Raw genomic sequence first — 19,467 nt, 5'->3', positions numbered from 1 at the left:
ACTAGTGTCTCTCTTACCTCATTATTGATGAAACAGTAGAGAACTGCAACCATCAAGCCCTGAAATCAACAAAAAAACAGAAGAGCTGTGAGCAGAGCAGAGCAGTTCCCCTGCTTTGCCAAACAAACTTGTAGAGGGCTAGAGGCTCCACACTGGCACGTCCCATGGTGAGAGAAAAACTAAGATGGAGCAATCTGTGGTCCCTGACAGCTCTGATGGCAGAGGAAAAGTCTGACCAGACTATGTCTCAAAGCACAAGATCCTAGGAAAAAGGAGTTAACTGTTTTGTTCAGTTCTAATCTGTTTTCTAATGGTTCCTTTCCCCTTCTTTCTCCTTGCCTGGTTTCTAGTTAAGAATACTCATAAGTGAACAATTCATGAACTTAAATACAGCTCTGTGCTTCATAAACATGGAGTGAGGGGGTGAGCAGGGAAAACAGAAGAATAATGATTTCCTTAGACAAGGAGACTGTCTTGAAATGGCCTTACCTAAGGCAACAGCTAAATAAAATCACAGTAAACCTGCAGTTACAGCTATACACAACTACTTATCAAAGCACAGATATTCCAAGGAGTATCACAAACACTGCAGAAAGCACAAAATTTGCTCTCAGCAATGCCTTTATACAATTACAGGAAATGACTATTTCTTTATTGCCTTGAGGTATCCCATAGGAAGAAGATATTAATACATGGATAGGAATATCAGTTTCTTGTAGTAAATGGGAGAGTATGTGACACTAATATCTAAGTTGGCTATTAAAAATTAGTCCTCATACTTTCCCTTCCACTATCGTTATCCTGTAATATTCAGTGCTATATTGAGAAACATAAAGAGTAGAGAACATAAAATAAATGAGAGAGAAAGCAGGTCCCCAAACAGCAGTTAAAAAAATGTCATATCCCTGTGGGCACAGTGAGTGCGCTACCTGGAAAGAAGCAAAGGAGAGTTCAGTAAAAAGCTTCACAAAGCGCAGCATCCCCCTGGCATGCTCATCAGTAATAAAGGCAAAGATGACCTCATGGGTTCCCAGCAGCGGGATCAGAGTCAAGGTAGACTTGGCCAGCCTAAGATCACAAAGAAAGAAGAAAATAATGCCAGTGAGTAGATCCATTGTTGATCCCAATGGTCACTAGGAGTCACTGTTTCTGCATTATACTTCTGAAACACTGTCAACTTTGTTAAGTCGCTGCACCACTTCGCCAAAAGGTCCTCCTCCAGAGACTGCAGAAAAAAATCCTCAAAATAACCTTAGGAGGTTTCAACATCTTTTAACTGCCCCTGCCTCTCAAATGCACACCACTTCCAGCTGTCAGCAAAGCTCTTTATTCAGCTACTGGCTGCATTTCACCTGGAAAATCTTCTTCCAAACTCAGGAGTGGTTCATGTGCTTTCTTGCACCTGAGATGTCTTCTCTGTGTCCTCTTCCCCATCTGTAAACAGGAAAGATGACCAAAACCTACCTTGTTGACAGCCTGGAAAAAATACTCTGTCAATAACTAGAATGTTTTAAAATCATCTTGGCAAAGGGAGGGGTATTTGCTATTCCTTCCCACTTCTGTGGTGTGTTAAATCTTCATAACATTATAACTAACTGTAGCTGCAGAACACTTTGAAAAGCAGTTAAACTATCTTAAAGTGAGTGATGACATTATGATTTAAATGGCAGGTTCAAAATTTCAGCAAAGGAAAAATTAAAAACAATCTGAAATGGAAAATTTTTCACCAGTGAGAGAGCAATGCTCAGGGATATAGCCACAGGAAAACACTTGACGAGAATGGTCCTTAACTCTTTTGATAGACATACATGCTAGCCACTCAACAGGATAATGAAAGGTACCCAAGCCTCACATAAGAGTTTATAGTGCTATCCTGGGCCATAGGACTTGTCAACATCTCACAGCAACCTGTCTCGAGACAATTCAGTAGATACAAAAATCACTCTATCAGCAGCGTCATCAGCACTCTGTAAATCTTGTGTGCCCTAGGGCTGTTGGCTGCTATTCTGAATCATGTAATCATTAAGGTTGGAAGGGACCTCTGGAAGACTCTGGTTCAACTCCAGTTAATAGCTGATTACTCAGGGCTGTGCCCTGTCAGGTTTGATTACCTCCAAGGTCCTCCACAGCCTCTCTGGGCCTCTCTTCCAGCATCAGACCATTCTCACTGTTAATTTTTTTTCACCTCTGACATGCAATTGGAACTTTTCTTGCTATAATTTGTGACCTCTGCCCATTCTTTCACTGTGCATCTCTGAAAGGACTCCAGCTCCATCTTCTGCATAAGCACCATTAGGACTGCAATTAAATCCTTGCTCAGTCTTCTGTTCTCCAGCACCTCCTCCTGTGTCATCCAATCAGCCCCCAAACTAGCTTCTTCCAAAACCGAAGCAAGTCCTAAGAGGTTGGAGGGACAGGACACAATGTATTGCTTGTACTGTTGAGTCCCAACCTGAGCACCAGAAGCAGTCTCACAAATGCTTAATGCAGGGGATCGGTCACTTCCCTTGACGTTCTGGCTGTGCTTTTGCTAGCGCAGCCCAGTATGCAGTCAGCCTACACTGTCACAAGCGTATTGTGTTCAGCCTGTAGTCCTGAAGCATCTCTGGGTCTTCTGTAAAGTTGCTTTCTACCCAGTTAGTGCCCCTCCTGTAGCGCTGCACAGGGTTATTACATACCAAGTGCAAAGCTCCGGTCAGCTCATCCACCAGCCTGCCAAAATCCTTAAAAAACAAGGACCAAGGGATGGCGATTCAAAGCAACTACTGAAATTAAACAGTTTACACATAACAAATGCAGATCTCTAGGGGAACCAGGCAGAGCATTGCACTGGGGGATAGGGGTCTTGTTTAAATGAGCAGCTTACCAGCGAGTCTTGTGATGGAGGCTCTGCTCCACCACCACCTGACTGGGAGAGAGGTAGAAACAGCAGGCTGATGCTGAATTGGCTCTGGAGACACTGCCTGGGTAAAAAAAGGGAGTTGTGTAGGTGTACAGAAAACCTCTAGTTTATTTAATGAATGCTAATTGTTCTAGATAGGATACTTGGAGAGCTCTGCTTTAAATGGGAAGCCAAGTGAAATCCAATTAAAATGCTTCCTGGGTAATTAATTCTCCCTAAAGAAAACAGTTTCCCTGAGTCAGGGTAGGGGTTTCTCCACAACTCCAGCCCTTCCACAGAGAAAAGGGATTTGCTGCCATACTGAACAGTGAGCTCTCTCTCATAAACTGAGCAAGCAACAGGAGAAAGGTGGAGGACACACCTTTCTCCTTTCCATACACAAACATATCTAAATTAGTGACACCTAGACCGGTCCTTGTTTAAAAGGACACATTCCATTATAACAGTTCTGTCTTCCCTCCAATCAAAATACTTTCCAGTAGTTCTGAGCAGGGAAAAAAAGTGTCTGTGGAAATTCTGATTCAGGAACATCTGGCTACTCAACTGGTTATCATCAGAGGCACATCAAAGAACTGAACACTTGTGGGTAAAAAACTTCCCCAAAGCTTCTGGCTATAATCACCAACCTCCAGAAGGACCACCAAGACTATAGTCTTTATCAGTATAAAAGGCTCTATTGCTGGTTAAATCCAGATAAAGCCTTTCTGTTTACACAGGAGATTCTTGAACAGGAAACACAAAGAAATGAATAAGCATACATCTCTGAGAAATGGCTCAGCTGCATCAAGCTTTCCTGATGCGTGCAGAAGTCATGAAGGCAAGGGCTTCCTCCCCTGATGGGGTAAATTTTTAAAGATTTTTAAATGTCAGATTTTTAAATGTCTTCAAGCTATCAGAGCTGGAAAATCCTCCCTTTCTACCCCAGCAAATTTTATCCTAGCAAATAAAGGTCATGTATTCAAAACAAAGCCTCACTAAGAGGAGTCCTTTTATCTGCTTTGAGCTTTAAACACAGACTAGGATATCTGCGATTTCATGTGAGGTAAAGTAGGTCGGTAACATACAGGGTAGGTCTATACTCTGAGAATAAATCAAAACATTATACGTGCTGTGTCTAGCTTAGAAAGGCTGCAGCAGTGAAATACACAACTTCAATCTACTAGCTAAGTCAATCACCAGTAGCAGTCTTGCTACCAGAGAACGTAGGCTCCACGCTGTTTAATTCATCCTATTGGTAACTTCTTATTTTTACATTATTCTTCAGACTGCAATGCAGAAATATTCTCCAAGATGCAGAAATGAAAGATGTGACCATGAATCTTAGCAAGATGATTAAATAATAGGAATAATACACACACAGACAGGGTGAAGCCTGCAAAATAAAAATTGAACTCTTCTGTGATAAATCTATCGTCTCTCCTGAAATATCACATGCATTCATGCTTGAGGCCTGTGGTCTTTAACCACCTTTTTCAATCCACTCTTCCTCATGTACACCCTTGTCTGCTTCCCTTTGGAGAGGCACAGAAAGCATCAGACTATTAAATACCATACCTGCATTTTATGTCAGTTTTGCACATGAGATTAGCCTGTAGTTTGGAGATGATGATGCATATAACTCTGATAAAGATCAGGAAATTTACCTGGAGAAATGAAAGATGGATTTATATCATCATCAAAAAAGACATACATAAGTGTTCAAAAAACGCTGGTTTGTGTATGCATGTGTAGGTCCTTCTGCATCCTGCTACTCTACATTTGCATAATCTGCCACTGAACTCAAGTCTTCGCTGAGGAATTGTGCTCCAAATACATTCTTTGTGAACGCACAAGTCACTGTTGCAAATACAGGCAAGTTCACTAAACAATGCAGGGGAGCTTACCTGCATCTCTTTTGATGTTAGACACAGTAAAGATGTGGGTATCTTCGCCTGCAGGCCCAAGACTGCCACAGTATTGTGGCTGCAGAATGCGGCATTTCTCCAAGATGTCATACAGTTTGCTGCTCTTCTATAGCCCAGTACCTGGAATATTATCTTCTGCCTCTCTGTACCACCTGCCACAGCTTCCCCCACACCAGGGAGTTAACTGAGCTGCTGCAGCATGCCATGCTGTTATCATGCGCTGCCGCTGCAACATGACAGCATGTGGCCAAATTAAGCAAACAAAATGCTAGTCAGGAATTCCAGTGACAGAAATCAATTTGGTTTCATAAAAATCACATTTCTGAATGAAAATGTCAACACTCTCAAAGCTCATTAGCCTCTAGACATGCCTAACAGCTATGTGCACATCTGTTCTTTGTACTACAACTTGTCCTGCTCTCATGGAAATCTGCCAGCTTGCTGCATGTGCCCCATACTCACCCCAATGGCGATAAGAATGGGCAGTCTGATGATCAACCAGTAATTCATATTATAGTTTCTGGTCCAGCAGCTAGGCAGGTGGCAAAACGAAGGAGACAAGAAGAAAAAGTTTCAGTATATTAAGATCTCCTGCTTTTCATTTTGTCACAGCAATGCACAGAGAAAATAATATTGAGGACTAGATACCAGGAAAGCACATCATGCTGACATGGAAACAAGTGCAGTTGCTTTTATGAAACACGGAATGCTTTGTACTATTGCAGCTGTCATAATCCAACTGGATACTACTTGCCTGCCTCTCCTGACCTCTAATGGCTAACTCTCCTCTACAATTTGCTATTAATCATCATCAATCCATTGTGAAGATTTACTCTTACTCCATTAAAACCAAGGTCAAATTTGTCCTATAGCTGAAAGGAGAAGGGGGGAGAAATCTGTTTGAGACAGACCTTTCTGCATAGTTCCCATCCTACTCTTTCTGCATTATTTATTCCTTTTCAGTCTCCAGTATCAGGTCATCTTATTATTTAACTCCTTGTTAGTCCTTTATCCCATTACCTACCATTGCTTTTCATGTATCAATATTTCGATCAGTCATCTATTCATTCTTATTTTCATAAAAGACTTATTAATTTCAAACAGGAAAAAGCAATTAAGCCATCAAACTCCAGCTCCTTCAATGTATATGAACAGGTTTCAGGCCCAAAGTGTGTTCTAAAGTTACAAGCAACTAAAATCAAAGCCAGGATTAATAGTTCCCAAATGTTCCTCACCAAATGATCCCTCCACCAAGCAAGTAATATGCTGCAAGCAATATAATACTTCATTCTCCCTGTAAGCCTCATTTTAGCCTTTTAAATTCCTGTGATCTTCAATAATACTGGAGAAAAATCACGTGAAGCCACAGTTTGGGATCACTGGTTTGAAGTGAACGTCACACTGTGGGATTTGTACATACGGTTCTTTTGGGTCCCACCTTGGCTAAAGACAGCCATTCCCGACTGTATGACGGCCCACGTACATGCACATGTTCACATGCCACTTGACTTGTTGCTGCAGTGGCAGCATTGTTAATGTAGCCACAAAATAACTTTGTTAGCCTCACCAAAGCCAGCAGGTTCCTGAGCTACACGGGCTGTGAAACATGAACTACAAAACAGGACTTCAGAAAATTTAAGTTCCTTCCCAAATCAAGTTCCTATTAATTTCCAGATCTCATCTGCCAAAACATATATATGCTCCATTTTCCTTACATTTTCTTAATAGGCCTATAAAGCCTCAGCTGGAGTGATGCTGGTGGAGAGTAAAGGCCACCAGGGTTGAAATGGGACAGTCAGGTTGAGAGAAACTAGAGAACTACGCAGTGGGTGGTAGGGGTGTTTGCTACAATGTACACACATGCATTCATGTACTACAAAGAAAAGTGAAATAGCTTGGCTGTGGCAATTCCATATTCCTTCACAGATGTGGGTCTCAGGATTTAACTTTTCCTTTCAATTTCAGTTTAATGCATACAACAAGTACATTATTGCAATCAGCAGCTCTACAACGTATAATTCAATTGTATTTTGGATACTGGAGAAAAAAGATGTACATATTGTGCGCAGTCAGTGTACCTTAACTGGAATCCTAGTAACAGAAGAACTTATTAATTGGTGCGCGTGACTGGGAGCTGGCTTCATGGAGCCTTTAAAATTAATTTGCACCCTTCAAGACCAGCAGGATAATAGCTATGGCCTGGAAGTGGATTTCCAATTTTCTGACTGTCTGCAGCGGAAGCAGAGGCAATTTGAAAAATTTCCCAATGGTGATGCAGGCTGAAAAATAAGTCTTTACGTTAACTCTTCTACATTTCTGTGTGTATTAATTTGTTTCCTGTGGCACAAAGCAGTTTTAGCTACTTCTAAATGTATGCAAATGTCTGCAGTAAAACCACCATTAGAGCCCAATAAAAGTGTCACAGCCAATAAAGCGTGCAGAAAGTAAAACTGATAGATCTGTACATGATTTCTTGTCTATTTGTGCTTTCTGGGACTTTCTCACTGATAAATACACCAACATCTATTGTGTTTGGGATCTGTCCCTGCTGTTTGCTCAGCAAGATGCTTAACAACTAACAACTAATAGCCTCAGAGACAGGAATGGAGAATGGGTCCAGTGAAACAAATGCTACTGGGAAGTTTCTGCCTTGGCTTACCAATCACTGTATCTTTACCATTTAACCTCCATTTTTTAAAAAAAGATAGTAGGCTGGTTGTCTTCTTCCCATAATTAATTGCAGAGAGAAACAAAGATGTGTAAGTATCGGCTTTTTAGGCATAGTCTAATAACTAAGGAGCATGGCTTGTTTTAATTTTATTTGTAATCTAGATGGAGGTCTTTTTCAATAGCTCACTTTTTAAAACAGTAACTGCTTTCTAAAGGATTTTACACTTGGACATGTATGGAAAGAAAGAGTCAATCTGCAAGTCTTGCAGCCTTCAGTCCTTCATTTGAATGGTTATGTTCGCAGAACTGCCTCAAATTCCCAGCCCTGACCACGTTTACTTCCAGTTATAACTACTGCCCTGGCTATGAGGAAAGTCACAAATTAAATTTACAGCCTGCTGCACATCCATGGTGACAACACTGTGGCAAACAGCATGAAAGATATCCCTGGCTGTTCCAGCAAATGCCTGCCCAAGGCACAGAAATCTTTTGCTTTTCAGAGAAGCTGCTGCACATGGTTATTTATTGCTGTATTTTACAAATATTTACACAAGATTTAGAAAATTCAATAAAGTGCAAAATTGCCCCTTTTAAGGCCTGCTCAAGGCAGTGAGTGACAGTTTTCCTTAATAGAAAACATAAATCAGTTCTTAGCACTGCATAATGTAGAGGCTCATCATGAGCACTTTGAATACATTCCCTACATCAATAGCAAGATATGCCCATGGAACGTTGCCTGTTCAGAGGGCGTATGTTCTCTATACCTGTTCTGATCATTTCAACAAAACTTGCGATGCATCAGTACAGCCACGATCTCGCTAAAGAAAATTATCGAGTCACCCTTGAAAAGGACAGTCAGAAAATCCTATCGTTGTTTAAGCCCGAAAAGGCAGCTTTGACTGAACTAGTCCACTATTAGGAAAGACACTAAAAAAAAAGCTGGTTCTTAATACTCATGAACACCAGAAAAAGTCATGGGGGTGGGTTCTGACTTCAGTGAATTTTCACATTACAACAAGGTTGGGGTGGGAGAGAGAAGGAGTTGGGGAAGCACTTTCCACAAAAGTGCTGAATGGGTTCTTCGGAAACTAAGGGAGAGGAAGATCCAATAAATACTACATTTAGAATAAAAAGAAAATAGCATAAAAGTAATTTATTTCATCACAAAGAAAGCTATCCGAATATTTCTCTGTCCCTAAGAAAAGGAAGCTGCTTCTTTCGCTTTTAAGAAGAACCAAAACTACGACACTATTTTGAACCTAAAGCATATATAAAGGCAAATTTTCTGAACAGGCACTAAGGCAAAAGTGGCCAAAAAGCATTTCGTGTTTTGCAGCAGTCTTGCATGTGGTATAGTTGACTTCAGCATGACTAACACAAGCAGAGAATGTGCTTTTATTTTAAGAAGACTTAAATAATGGGAGCCTAAACAAGAACAGGCAGTCACATCTCTGCTGCTAGGCATAAGCTAACCACTACAAATTGCAGGCAGAATTGTGTGGGAGGTTTTTGCCTTCCTCTGAAGCATAACTGTAAAGGCTACTGCCAAAGGCACAGTATCAGGAGTGGTCTTGGTTGGGTATGATGACTTCTGTTGGTACTGTAACTAAAGGAAAACAAAACATACCTTTCCTTGACCTGCAAAAGGATAGATTCATTCAGACATGCAGAAAATTCTGATCAGAAGCAAACATATGCTCCTTTCTGAAATGTTACGCAAGACCTTCAGACAAAACAGAAGCAATTATGTGAGGTTTCAAGCACATTGCCAAAGCAAACCACGGCTGAACAGAAAGCAAACAATGACCTGCTGGTGCACACATGCAGCACAAATGAGGTAGCTGAAAAATCAGAACTAAACCAACCCCTCATCTTCATAAAGGTACTTGACAGTTCCCCAGAGGATAACAAACAGCATTGGCACACCTGGGAAGAGAGGAGATAAGGTTGACACTGACATTAAGAGACAGGAAAAAGCAGTGAGAAGAACAAATCCCCCATGTAATGATGAGCAACACAATTAACTGGTGGTAGGTTGCAGCTCCTGCCCAGCATACATGGCTGTCAATGATGAGAGGAGGAATCTAGCCCGCAAGTAACTAATATACAATTCGTTTAGCCTGGGCCCTCACCAAGCTCCTAAAGAAGCATGGAAAGTGAAGAGACCATCACGCCCACACAACACAGCATATACCAACTTTTCTGTAGAAAGTTTTACCAAGTGAAAAACATTTCTAGAAAGCCTGCTGGCCTCTGTATTCATGGCTGGAGAGGAGGAGCCCAGTGCTCTCTGGCCCAAACCTTCACATACACATTTTGGCCTGTCGGTCAGATACACTTTATTCAGGCGGTACCAAGCTCAAGTTGTCTATACCTATCAGGGCTGGAGCACATTCAGTCCCATATACACTCGTGTGTGGGCAACACAATTACATAACAAGCACACTTAGACCGCGGAGGAGTTCCATATTTGGCTGCAGTACTGGCATGGACTTGAGGGGCTGCAAAGACAGTGGATGCACCTGGTCTTGAGAAGAAGCTTAGTCCTACCCTTTACCTGACAGTGCATGTGCTATGGTTGGTCAGTTTATCTGGGGTGTAAATAGAAAAGTGAGAAGCCAAATTAGCTGGCAGTCATTACTTGCTTTACAATGTCAAAGGCTCTCAAATGAATTTATTTCATTTACAAAATGCCTAAGTCTTGAAGAATAATTTTCAAGTGCATCTACCAATCAATACTTAGTACAGGTAATGTCATAAAAAGCCCACAAGGAAGGAGAGAAGATTAAGACTCAATGAGCAAGATGGGGAATTTCTGCCTAAAGACCCAAGATGATCTCATTTCTCAGTGTAACTCTCCAGACAGTGTCCAATGCTGTAAGTAGCTTGTGTGCTTTGTTATCACACTCTTTAAGAACCAGTATGGTAAGAGACCATAAGAACACAGGTGTGCAGGGCAAATACACATTTCCTGACAGCAGAACCCACAATGAAACCAGTGATCTCTTGCAGTCTGAAAATCTACAAGCAATATCTGCAGTGGGTGAAAAATTTGGTGTATAAAACTTCTCTTGTTGTACTGTATTCTTCCTCTACTACCAGAACAGCAAAATACTGCAGATGTGAAAAAAAAGCCAAACTCAATTATTTTCCTCAGACAGTTAATAAAAAAAAAAAAAAGGCAGTGATAAAAAAACCCAGTAATTAGAATAGTAGCAAAGATAATTAATTGAGTAGAGATTATTTGGGCAAGTGATTGAACACATTCCATGGATGTACCTGATACTGAGTACACAATAATTTGGAAGCAAAGTTACTAAGAACTCTGTGCTGCTTTGATAGTAGCATAAGAGAATAAGAACAGGCTCATTGCAAGTCAATTCCAAAGACAAATGAGCTTTTGATTCATAGAACCTAAATACCACCTGAATTGTTCCTTTATTGACTTCACTGAGAATTAAGACATTTTAATATGAAACTTATAATGTGAGATATGAACACTGAGAGCACAAAGGCTGTGGGTCAGTGGAGGGAACTGATGTATTGAATGGTAATGATTTGTTGATATATCCATCTCATGGATACATCAGGAATCTCTCCATATTTAATTGCATTACTCAACATTTGAATTGTGAATCTGTTATTAATATTATATTTCAAAAGAGCCAAGCTTGTGCTTGGAGAGCCTTGTATTATTGAACTGCATCAGCATCTTGCTATGCAGATATACAGATTAATAGGTAGCACGCACAACGTGATTTGTTCAACATTCCCTCCCCCTCTCACTTCGTATGCAGGCCCCTGGTGCCTTGGTATTGCAACATCATCAATCACATTACAATGTGTACTGCTAGCATGGACTATAATCTGAGACACCAGGAATTAACAGTGCAATACGTATATATATAAGCTTTGAACATCAGTACAAATTCCACATGGATAGCATCTGAGCTTTCATAAAGTCTTACCCTAGGAAATGATTGGCTCAGAAAACTGTCTAGGACTCACTTTCAGCAGACCAGAATGCATCCAGTTTTCCAAATTCCTAGTCAAGATCTAAAGAATAGATGGCCCCATGAACATTCCCTAATCCATATCAAATCCATAGAAGTTGTTCAGAACAGACAAAGAGCAAGTCTGCAGCGCATCTGCAATGATTGTAGTTTGCAAGGATCACTGAGGCTCCCCATAGATGAATTTAAAATCTTGATACCCAATTAACCTGCATTAACTGGTACAAATGCAAACACTATTCTGGTTACTTCACTCATTCAAGAGAAATTTGGCTGGCTTGAGCAGGCAGTAGAAGCAAACTGGGTACAGCTCCTTGAATAAACTCTACAGATTACTATAATTCATTAACAGAATCGGTGTTGTATTCCAGTCCTAGGCTCCCAACATGCAGCTCTTTTGATGCATTTGAGTTTCAGTCCTACACCTCTTTGTCTTGCTGCTGCTATTGAAAGAAGTCTCTGAATTCTGGAAATGGTAATATCTACTTTTGTCTGTACTGCATCACTGCTGAAGATGCCAGAAGCTGCACCAGCCTGCTCATGATACCCCCTCCCTCTGTCATCTTAACTCTTTCGAGCTGATAACTGACCAAAAAATCTCCGAACGCTACGTGGCTATTATGAAATCTGTCAGGTGTACTAGGAAATCAGCATGCTAACAGCTCAGCTAATAAGTTCAACTTGCAATGACAGGGCTTCTGAATTATAGGCTGTGATAACAAGATATATTATAAATGATAAGAAAGTAATGGAACTTCCAAATCAACATCTTAACGCTACACTGCATAAATAAGCACCACAACCTACTTATTTTCATTCTAGCTTACATATTCTACACTTGGCCAGATGTCTGCATAGTAAGAAAAAAAGCTGGAAAACCAGACATTACCCAAAATGGTAATAGGAGAGGGTAGGTAAAAGGAGGAAGCTGTGAGAAATTCTGCACAGGAACCACTGTTTGGTTGACATTTTCACAATGCTTCACTGCTCCTAATGAGCAGGAAGAACAGCAATTTGCGAAGCTGCTAATGGAAGCTACCGTGTTTGGGTAAGAACACGTGGAAAAACAGTCTCTCCATTTAATGGGCCTGAGATATTTCAGAACAGAAAAGCTCAAGCTTGCTCTGAGTCCATTATGTAGTAGTTACTATGAAAGGTGTCACCAGGTGGTGCTATTCCATCCCATGTTCTTTCCCTTACCTCCATATGCAAAGCAAGTTTTCACTCTTGCAGACACATTTCTAGCTTCACATTTTATCACAATCTACATAAAGGCAGCTGCAGGGAAGAAAGACGTATGAGGAACAAAGAAGGCTCTGCTCGTTCTTCATATGTTGATTAGAGATTCCTCCTGAAGTAAATTTATTTCTGTAGGACCAGAGTGCTGCCATCCTGCTGAAATGCTTAAGAAAGGATTTATGCTGAACACAGCACTTTAGGACTGATGATTTTGCATATAAACTCCTATTTCACCCATAACCTGACACCATTGGTTTTCATGTGATGAGAAGTTCAACCTCGGAGACAATCAGGCACACAAACCAGAAAGACACTACTGCTGTCAGAAGAACTCCAATCCTCCTCTTTTTCTCAGAAACCATCCAGGATGGTCTGACTTGAGCAACTGATTGACATACAAACTCAAGAAGCATGTGGAACTGAACTGAAAGAAGTAATAAATATATCTATATGTAGAAAGAGTGACAGCATTGAACATGTGAGGTGGAAAGACAAAATGTTTTTCTTTCTAAAACAGGTAAAAAAGTGAAAGGAAGAGTTTAATCCAGAAGACAGAGTGAAAAGTATTACGAGAAAAAACATACAGATAGATTTCCTACCAAGATCAGTCTGGGCACAAAATTCATTTACACGTCTGAAACAGTTTTCATCTGAAAACAAACAAGAAGTGGTTAGTGCAATGAATACATCCTTCTGCTGCACTGAGTTCACACTGGGCTTCAGAAGAAAGGTTTCTTACTGGCTCTGTTCCAGTCATATCTTCCTTGCAATGAGGATGTAGATTTTTGACCCTAGCCAGGCTTCCTGGCTTTAATATCTTCATTCCCTCAAAGTATTCTTCCTTAGAGCAAGTTTGGATTGCTGAGGCTTGGAAGGAAAGGCATTATTTATTTCTTATGGCAGTTTCCCTGCTGCAAGTGCAGCTGCGTGTTAAATTGCCATAGAAGCTCTGAGAATGTTTAGCTTATTACTAACATCGTCTTCTTAGCCTTCAGGTGCTGAAAATTGTCTCCTGTCATTCTTCCCACCCAAATGTCACACAGTCACCATGCAACATTGCTGCTGTCTCACTATTCCTCTCTCCTCCCCACTTCTGAATGTGAGCAGTCCCTTTTTCCAATAAAAGCTTCCAAAAGACACATACAGCAGCACTACAGTATAAACTGCTCTTCTCCAGAGAGTAGTTTGAACAGCACTGACAAAGCTGCTAGAAGTTACTGTTAAGCTCAGCAACTCTTCACTTGGGCTCAGACATGATGAACACTGATTTGATGTTCAGGACACACCGATTAAGAGCAGTTTGCACATCCAAAGAAACAAACCAAAGTATTAATAACCTTAATCTCTGCAGTTATATTTTTTTCTTTGCCCCTTCTACCAATGTTAGGAGGTGAAATCTACGGTCAGGGATTTCTTTTATTCCAGAGGAAGAAAGCACTGAGTACCAGCAATGTATAGCAATATTTTTTTTTTTCCTGCAAATATTAACGACTGCCTGAATCAATATCCTGTTTAGCTTCTGTTATGCTGACCTTCAGATTGATGGGAACAACTCATCTACCTGCTCTGCCATTAGCCTGTGAATAATTTGTTTGTTGATGCTCTTGGTGTTTCTGCTGTTGCCCCCTCCCCCAACAGTTTTGAAAAAGTCATAAACCATTGGCTTTGCAATAAGATACGTGGAACTTGAGGTTGATGCGAGCATATGAAAGTCTGCTTTTACAAAGAAGATGAAGACATAAGCAAGACATTTTCCACATTAAATGAAATAAGAAAAATATAACACTGCCACATCAAAGCCTAATATGGCATGAAAACTTGGCAAGGAAGTGGCCATTACAGGGATACAGTTACCTCACAAGTAATCAGGAAAGTTTATAGAATCCTATCAATGTACAGGATGTCGATATAAATGACTCCCAATCTGTAAAACTACATTAGTTTCCTCAGGTCTATCAAGATTTTATAACTTCTCTAGCTTTTGCAAAGTACCGTAACATGAGACAAAGAGATTTTTCCCCCTTATTAAAACACTTCAGCAGCAAGAAATAATTACTCATTTGAACTGAAACTAAATGTACTACCATCTAATAACATTACAAACTGACCTGAAATTATCATATAAAAAAATATATTTGGGAAATACTTATTCATTTTTCTTTATACTCCTCATTGTTTGCTAACAGTTCCTAGGAAAACACAGACTAAAAGTGGTATCTTTTACATGCTTCCATTTGAAAATCAAGTTTATTCTTTCAACATTTTGAATTGAAAGTGGGAGAAGAACTTGCTTTTATTTACACAATTACGTGGACTTTTTCCCTTGTTATAACAAAATATAGCACTATTTAATATAGCAGTTTAAAAGCTTGGAAAGAAATAGGTACAGAGACATTTGAACCAATCTGGAATCTGGCCATTACGTTACAGTTTTGCTTGGGATTACCTGAGGAAACAGTTTGCTTTAGCTTCTTGTTTGTTCTGAGATCTGTTTTTCCTTGAAAGTAGTACAACAGGGCAAACATCATGACCAAGAGTATGAGCAAACACTGAGGTGAATGAAAACCTCGAGGAGAATATGTGGTTTTATTCATCTGTACATTTGAGAGAAGTACAACTGCAAACATATGTGACCATATAGGGAATTGTCGAAGCCATTCAGAGAGCAAAACCAATACCATATGGTCTGTGAGCAATCACAAAGTTCAGTTACGATCAGAAGAAACAACAACATGAAATTACTAACACCCACTAAGTTTGTGGACAATGCATATATGAGATTTTAAAACATAAATATCCATCAAATTATAAGTAATGAACAAATGATAAGTAATTTCCTCTAGTAGGAAAATTCATTAAAAGAACAAAGGGTCAGGGTATCAAATCAGCTCTGTTAATTAGATACTTATTTTTTGATCCAGATTTACTTTTACGGTTGATAAACTATTTCAAAGAGCAGGACTCTTTAAGCTCCAACAGGAACCTACTGTCTCTCTGAAGCCTCAGCATTATGATGAGGCTATCGTGATGCCCCCAAAAACCTCAATCTTCTAAGCACTGTACACAGCAGAAAGGCACCTGGTGAGGGACCCGAGCACCCAAAACATGGGATCACCAGTGAAGAAGCAAGATAGAGTGAAAAAAAAAATCTTGATCTCTTCCTACTTGTTAGAGACAAAACTTATCTAATAAAAGTAATCTGGGAGCACTGAAATAATAGATGCTTCTTCATCTGAAGGTGGAGAATCATTAGCAAAGTTTTCACATGCAGCCATGCCTGGACTAGAAGAAACTGTACAGATGAGGGTTGAATGGCACAGGCAAAGCTTTTCTAGGAAGCTTGGATTAAGCTCATATATCCCATGCCAAATTCTGGCATTGTCACTCATTTCTACAAACTCATCCAGAAATTTAATACACAGTACCAAAACTTTAATTGAAAAAGAACAAATTCAAAATAGAATCTTCTGTTTTTGCCTTCTGCTTTTCCAAGAGACAAACTCTAACTAGAAATTATTCAGATCAAGACTATCCTAATCCCTTACTTATAAAACAATACAATACCCTCAGGATTTGGCTAGATATAATTTTGTTCTAATTTCTTTTCCATTTCCTCTCATGACCTCAGCCAGTGCTTCAGGATAGCTCCCCATCTTCTTTTTTTTTTTTTTTTTCTTCATTTAATTGAGGGAAGGCTATTTATAAAATATGCTTAAAAATACGTAATTCAAATGCTATACAGGACGTTGCTGCTTTTGCAGCATGTCCTATATAAAACAATAATAGAAGATATAGAAGTTATTAATTGAACTGCTAACACTTGCATTTATTTATTCCCATCAATATGCTGGAAAGCCTTTTCTCCTCATATATCAGTGTTTGGTAGACTTGGCTAATTCACAGTAAGCCATGTATATGCATTTACCAGTGACCTTATTTGCTAGAATAGTTACACTTGACAGATCCATGGAAAGAGAAGGGCAGTCAAATCAATTAACATGTTCAAACCAATATATGTGAAAGCACTTGCAGTATTTTCTTGGATTTACTTTCAGCTTTCCAAAAGTCACCCAATTTCCACCAAAATGGGAGGGGGATCAAGAGGAGAGAATGCAATAAAAGCACACAAGAGATCATTCCAAAAATAGGATTAATCCTGAACAGTAATACATTTGAGGTTAACTGGACAGCAAAAGAATCAAAGCTTTTGCATTTCTACAGAAGACAACTCTGGCTCAACTGATTTCAAGGCACCACAATCCTTAATCTCAAGCACACACGTGCCCATGGCACATGCACTCTGACCAGTCTTTCACCTGACAATCCTTACTTGACCTGCTCTGCCCACATAACCAGAGTGACAACTTCCTTGCTCATCAGCCCCTTTGCATCCTCCTAGCTCATACGGCCCCCTTTTCTCTACTGTTATGGTTGACCACATACAAGCTATCATCGCTATTTTTTCCACAAGTAGTTACATTTTTTAAGGAAATGGGAAACTATCAGGAAACAGAGTAAGGCAATCTTCCAACTCATCTGGAATCATACACACATGTATTCTCTAATGAGAAGCTGATACTTTGCAGGAAAAGTACCATATGCCTGCCACCAGTCTGGAGAGTTTCTGTGATGCCGCACAGTCCCCCCTTACAGGCTCAGAGCCTCTACACTGCAAGCATCAAGGAGCTGTGCTGGCCGAGGACAGGATCAGGAATAAAAAGGGAATGAAGAGTGCTGGACTTGAACTGGGTAGCACTATAATAGACACACAGCATTTTTTTCTTATTATATCATCTGCAGCAACAGGTGAGCATATGGAAAGATCAACTTACCCCAGCCAATGCAGAGATAAAGACGAAAAATTCTCTGCTCAGAAAAGACTGAAAGTACCAGCAGTGTGTACAGGTACATGCCTTCTACCAGCAACCAGTAATAGTTTGCAGCCACACAGTACTGCATCATCACAAAGACCAAGCGGCAGCCGAGTGATTCCTGTGACAGAAGAAAGCAGAGCCCAGATGAATGCAACAGGGGCTGAGAAATAAAAAGGATACTAACCCAAAAGACTGGTTCTCTCTCCAATTTTTATTTGCTCCTCAAAATAACACTTGCTAAACTAATTATGTTTGAGTACTGAAAGGACAGAAACCAGTAATGGGTGCTATACACAGCAGACAGATGCTTTCAACAACATTCATACTTTAAAAAAAAATAATCTCAAAATTACCTGTTTTGCATTTTCCTTCAATTAGCAATGGATTATATTTTGAAAAGTATAACACAAAGATGAAAAGAAGAACAATTTAAAGGTACTGTGTCAACTGCAGTCAGTGAATCTTTTTGTTTCCACAATACTTTATTCTGCAGCTCAGAATTTCTCTGAGAAATAGTGGATGCCATAAAGTTGAATATTTTCCAAAGCAAAACATTTTTGTTAGAACAGCAGTATTGCCCAGTGCATCACATTTAATTGCAAAATCTCTTTGCTGGTAATGTACAAAGAGGTGGTCAGCAGGGTTTTATGTAAGTATGAAACCTGATTATCTACTAAAATAAAACCATCAGATGTGATGAAACTACTACAGGATAAACCATGTGTGAGAGCATAAATCTTAAATTTTGTTTGAAAGGAGAAAATGACTGACAGTCGAATGCGAACATTTCCAAGCCATTTAAGATACATATTGCTTTGTTGTTTTCTGCCAATTGATACACTACAGATGAGAAGAAATCAACCATCATATAAGATTCACTATATGGTATTAGCACTTAAGCCTTAGGCAGAGTGTCAGAAAAGGATGGGTACTAAACACGCAGAAGACATACCCTTTATGGCCTAAACCTGTATTGCACAGCAAATGCTGTACTTATGGTTATAGAGCCACAAGAGTTATACAAATCATGAAAATACCTTTCTTTGAAGATTCAAGCATGTTTTGTATTCCAAATCTGAAGGTAGAAAGGCATGCTTTCATCATGTTCACAAAAGAGTTGTATATCCACTCCTTTTGGTTCAAAGTATTTAATTAGCCGGTTCCTCTCAAAGCTTTTCTAAATGCTTTCAAATTTGCATTTTAATCAGATGCTTCCCTTTTTTCTGCCATTAACAGATTATAAAGATCTCCATGAATGACAAACTAATTTGGTTGTTATACAAGATGGACAGTCCAATCACAAAAGGTGCTGGCTTAGGGAAATGAATACCCTCCTGTCACTGCTAAAAGAAGTGAAACTGCAGCATAGGAAGAAGATATGGACATTTGTATATATATCAAAAATCTACCTCTTCAAGTTTCCTCCAACAGGTGTAAACTTCCTACGGACAGAGAAACATGCCACAGCATCAACTACTTGCCTGCGTGAAGCTTGAAGTGGCACAACCACAACAACATACATGTGTGCTACAAGTTTCAGGGAAACTCCATGGACTGAAGAACAGAATTTTGTAAAATACAGCCCTTGTTGTACGAAATGAAATTACCTGCTGTCATGCAGCCACACCACAGTGACGACTCCAATATCGTAAGAACCACCACAGTGTCTGCCCCTACCTGGAAGGAGATAAGTCCTTCCCACTGGTGCTCTTGTGTGGCAGTGCTGTACATCCACTTCACCACTGAGTCTTTAATGAAGACGGATATAGCCCGGAGGATAAAAGATGTGAAAAGATTCAGGTGAATATAATTCCTCGTGCAATGCAGATGTCTGTAAAAAGGAGAACCAGTCATGACCCACAACC

At 39.9% G+C, this 19,467-nt stretch overlaps 1 protein-coding gene across 2 annotated transcripts in view; it reads right to left on the bottom strand.

The window, feature by feature from the left end:
* The window catches only part of GLP1R (glucagon like peptide 1 receptor), a 91,915-nt gene that overhangs the window by 4,657 nt on the left and 67,791 nt on the right, over window positions 1–19,467 (bottom strand). Inside the window, exons 6-13 of one of the 2 annotated variants that reach the window (XR_008449287.1) lie at window positions 19,280–19,433; window positions 17,561–17,720; window positions 9,342–9,402; window positions 5,269–5,338; window positions 4,457–4,545; window positions 2,867–2,963; window positions 930–1,068; window positions 22–59 (exon numbers count right to left, since the gene is read on the bottom strand). Coding sequence is in view for 1 of the 2 variants with exons in the window: in XM_054063443.1 (XP_053919418.1) it covers window positions 18–59; window positions 930–1,068; window positions 4,457–4,545; window positions 5,269–5,338; window positions 9,342–9,402; window positions 17,561–17,720; window positions 19,280–19,433 (715 nt within the window). In the remaining variant the exon portion in view is untranslated. Of the gene's footprint in view, window positions 1–17; window positions 60–929; window positions 1,069–2,866; window positions 2,964–4,456; window positions 4,546–5,268; window positions 5,339–9,341; window positions 9,403–17,560; window positions 17,721–19,279; window positions 19,434–19,467 lie in introns of those variants that run through there. The other variant, XM_054063443.1, reaches the window with a different exon arrangement.

This window comes from Cuculus canorus, chromosome 3 (genome assembly GCF_017976375.1).
Source record: "Cuculus canorus isolate bCucCan1 chromosome 3, bCucCan1.pri, whole genome shotgun sequence".
Lineage (NCBI taxonomy): Eukaryota > Metazoa > Chordata > Aves > Cuculiformes > Cuculidae > Cuculus > Cuculus canorus.
The sequence above is the reverse complement of the archived record's forward strand: the minus strand, read 5'-3'. Positions and strand labels throughout refer to the sequence as shown.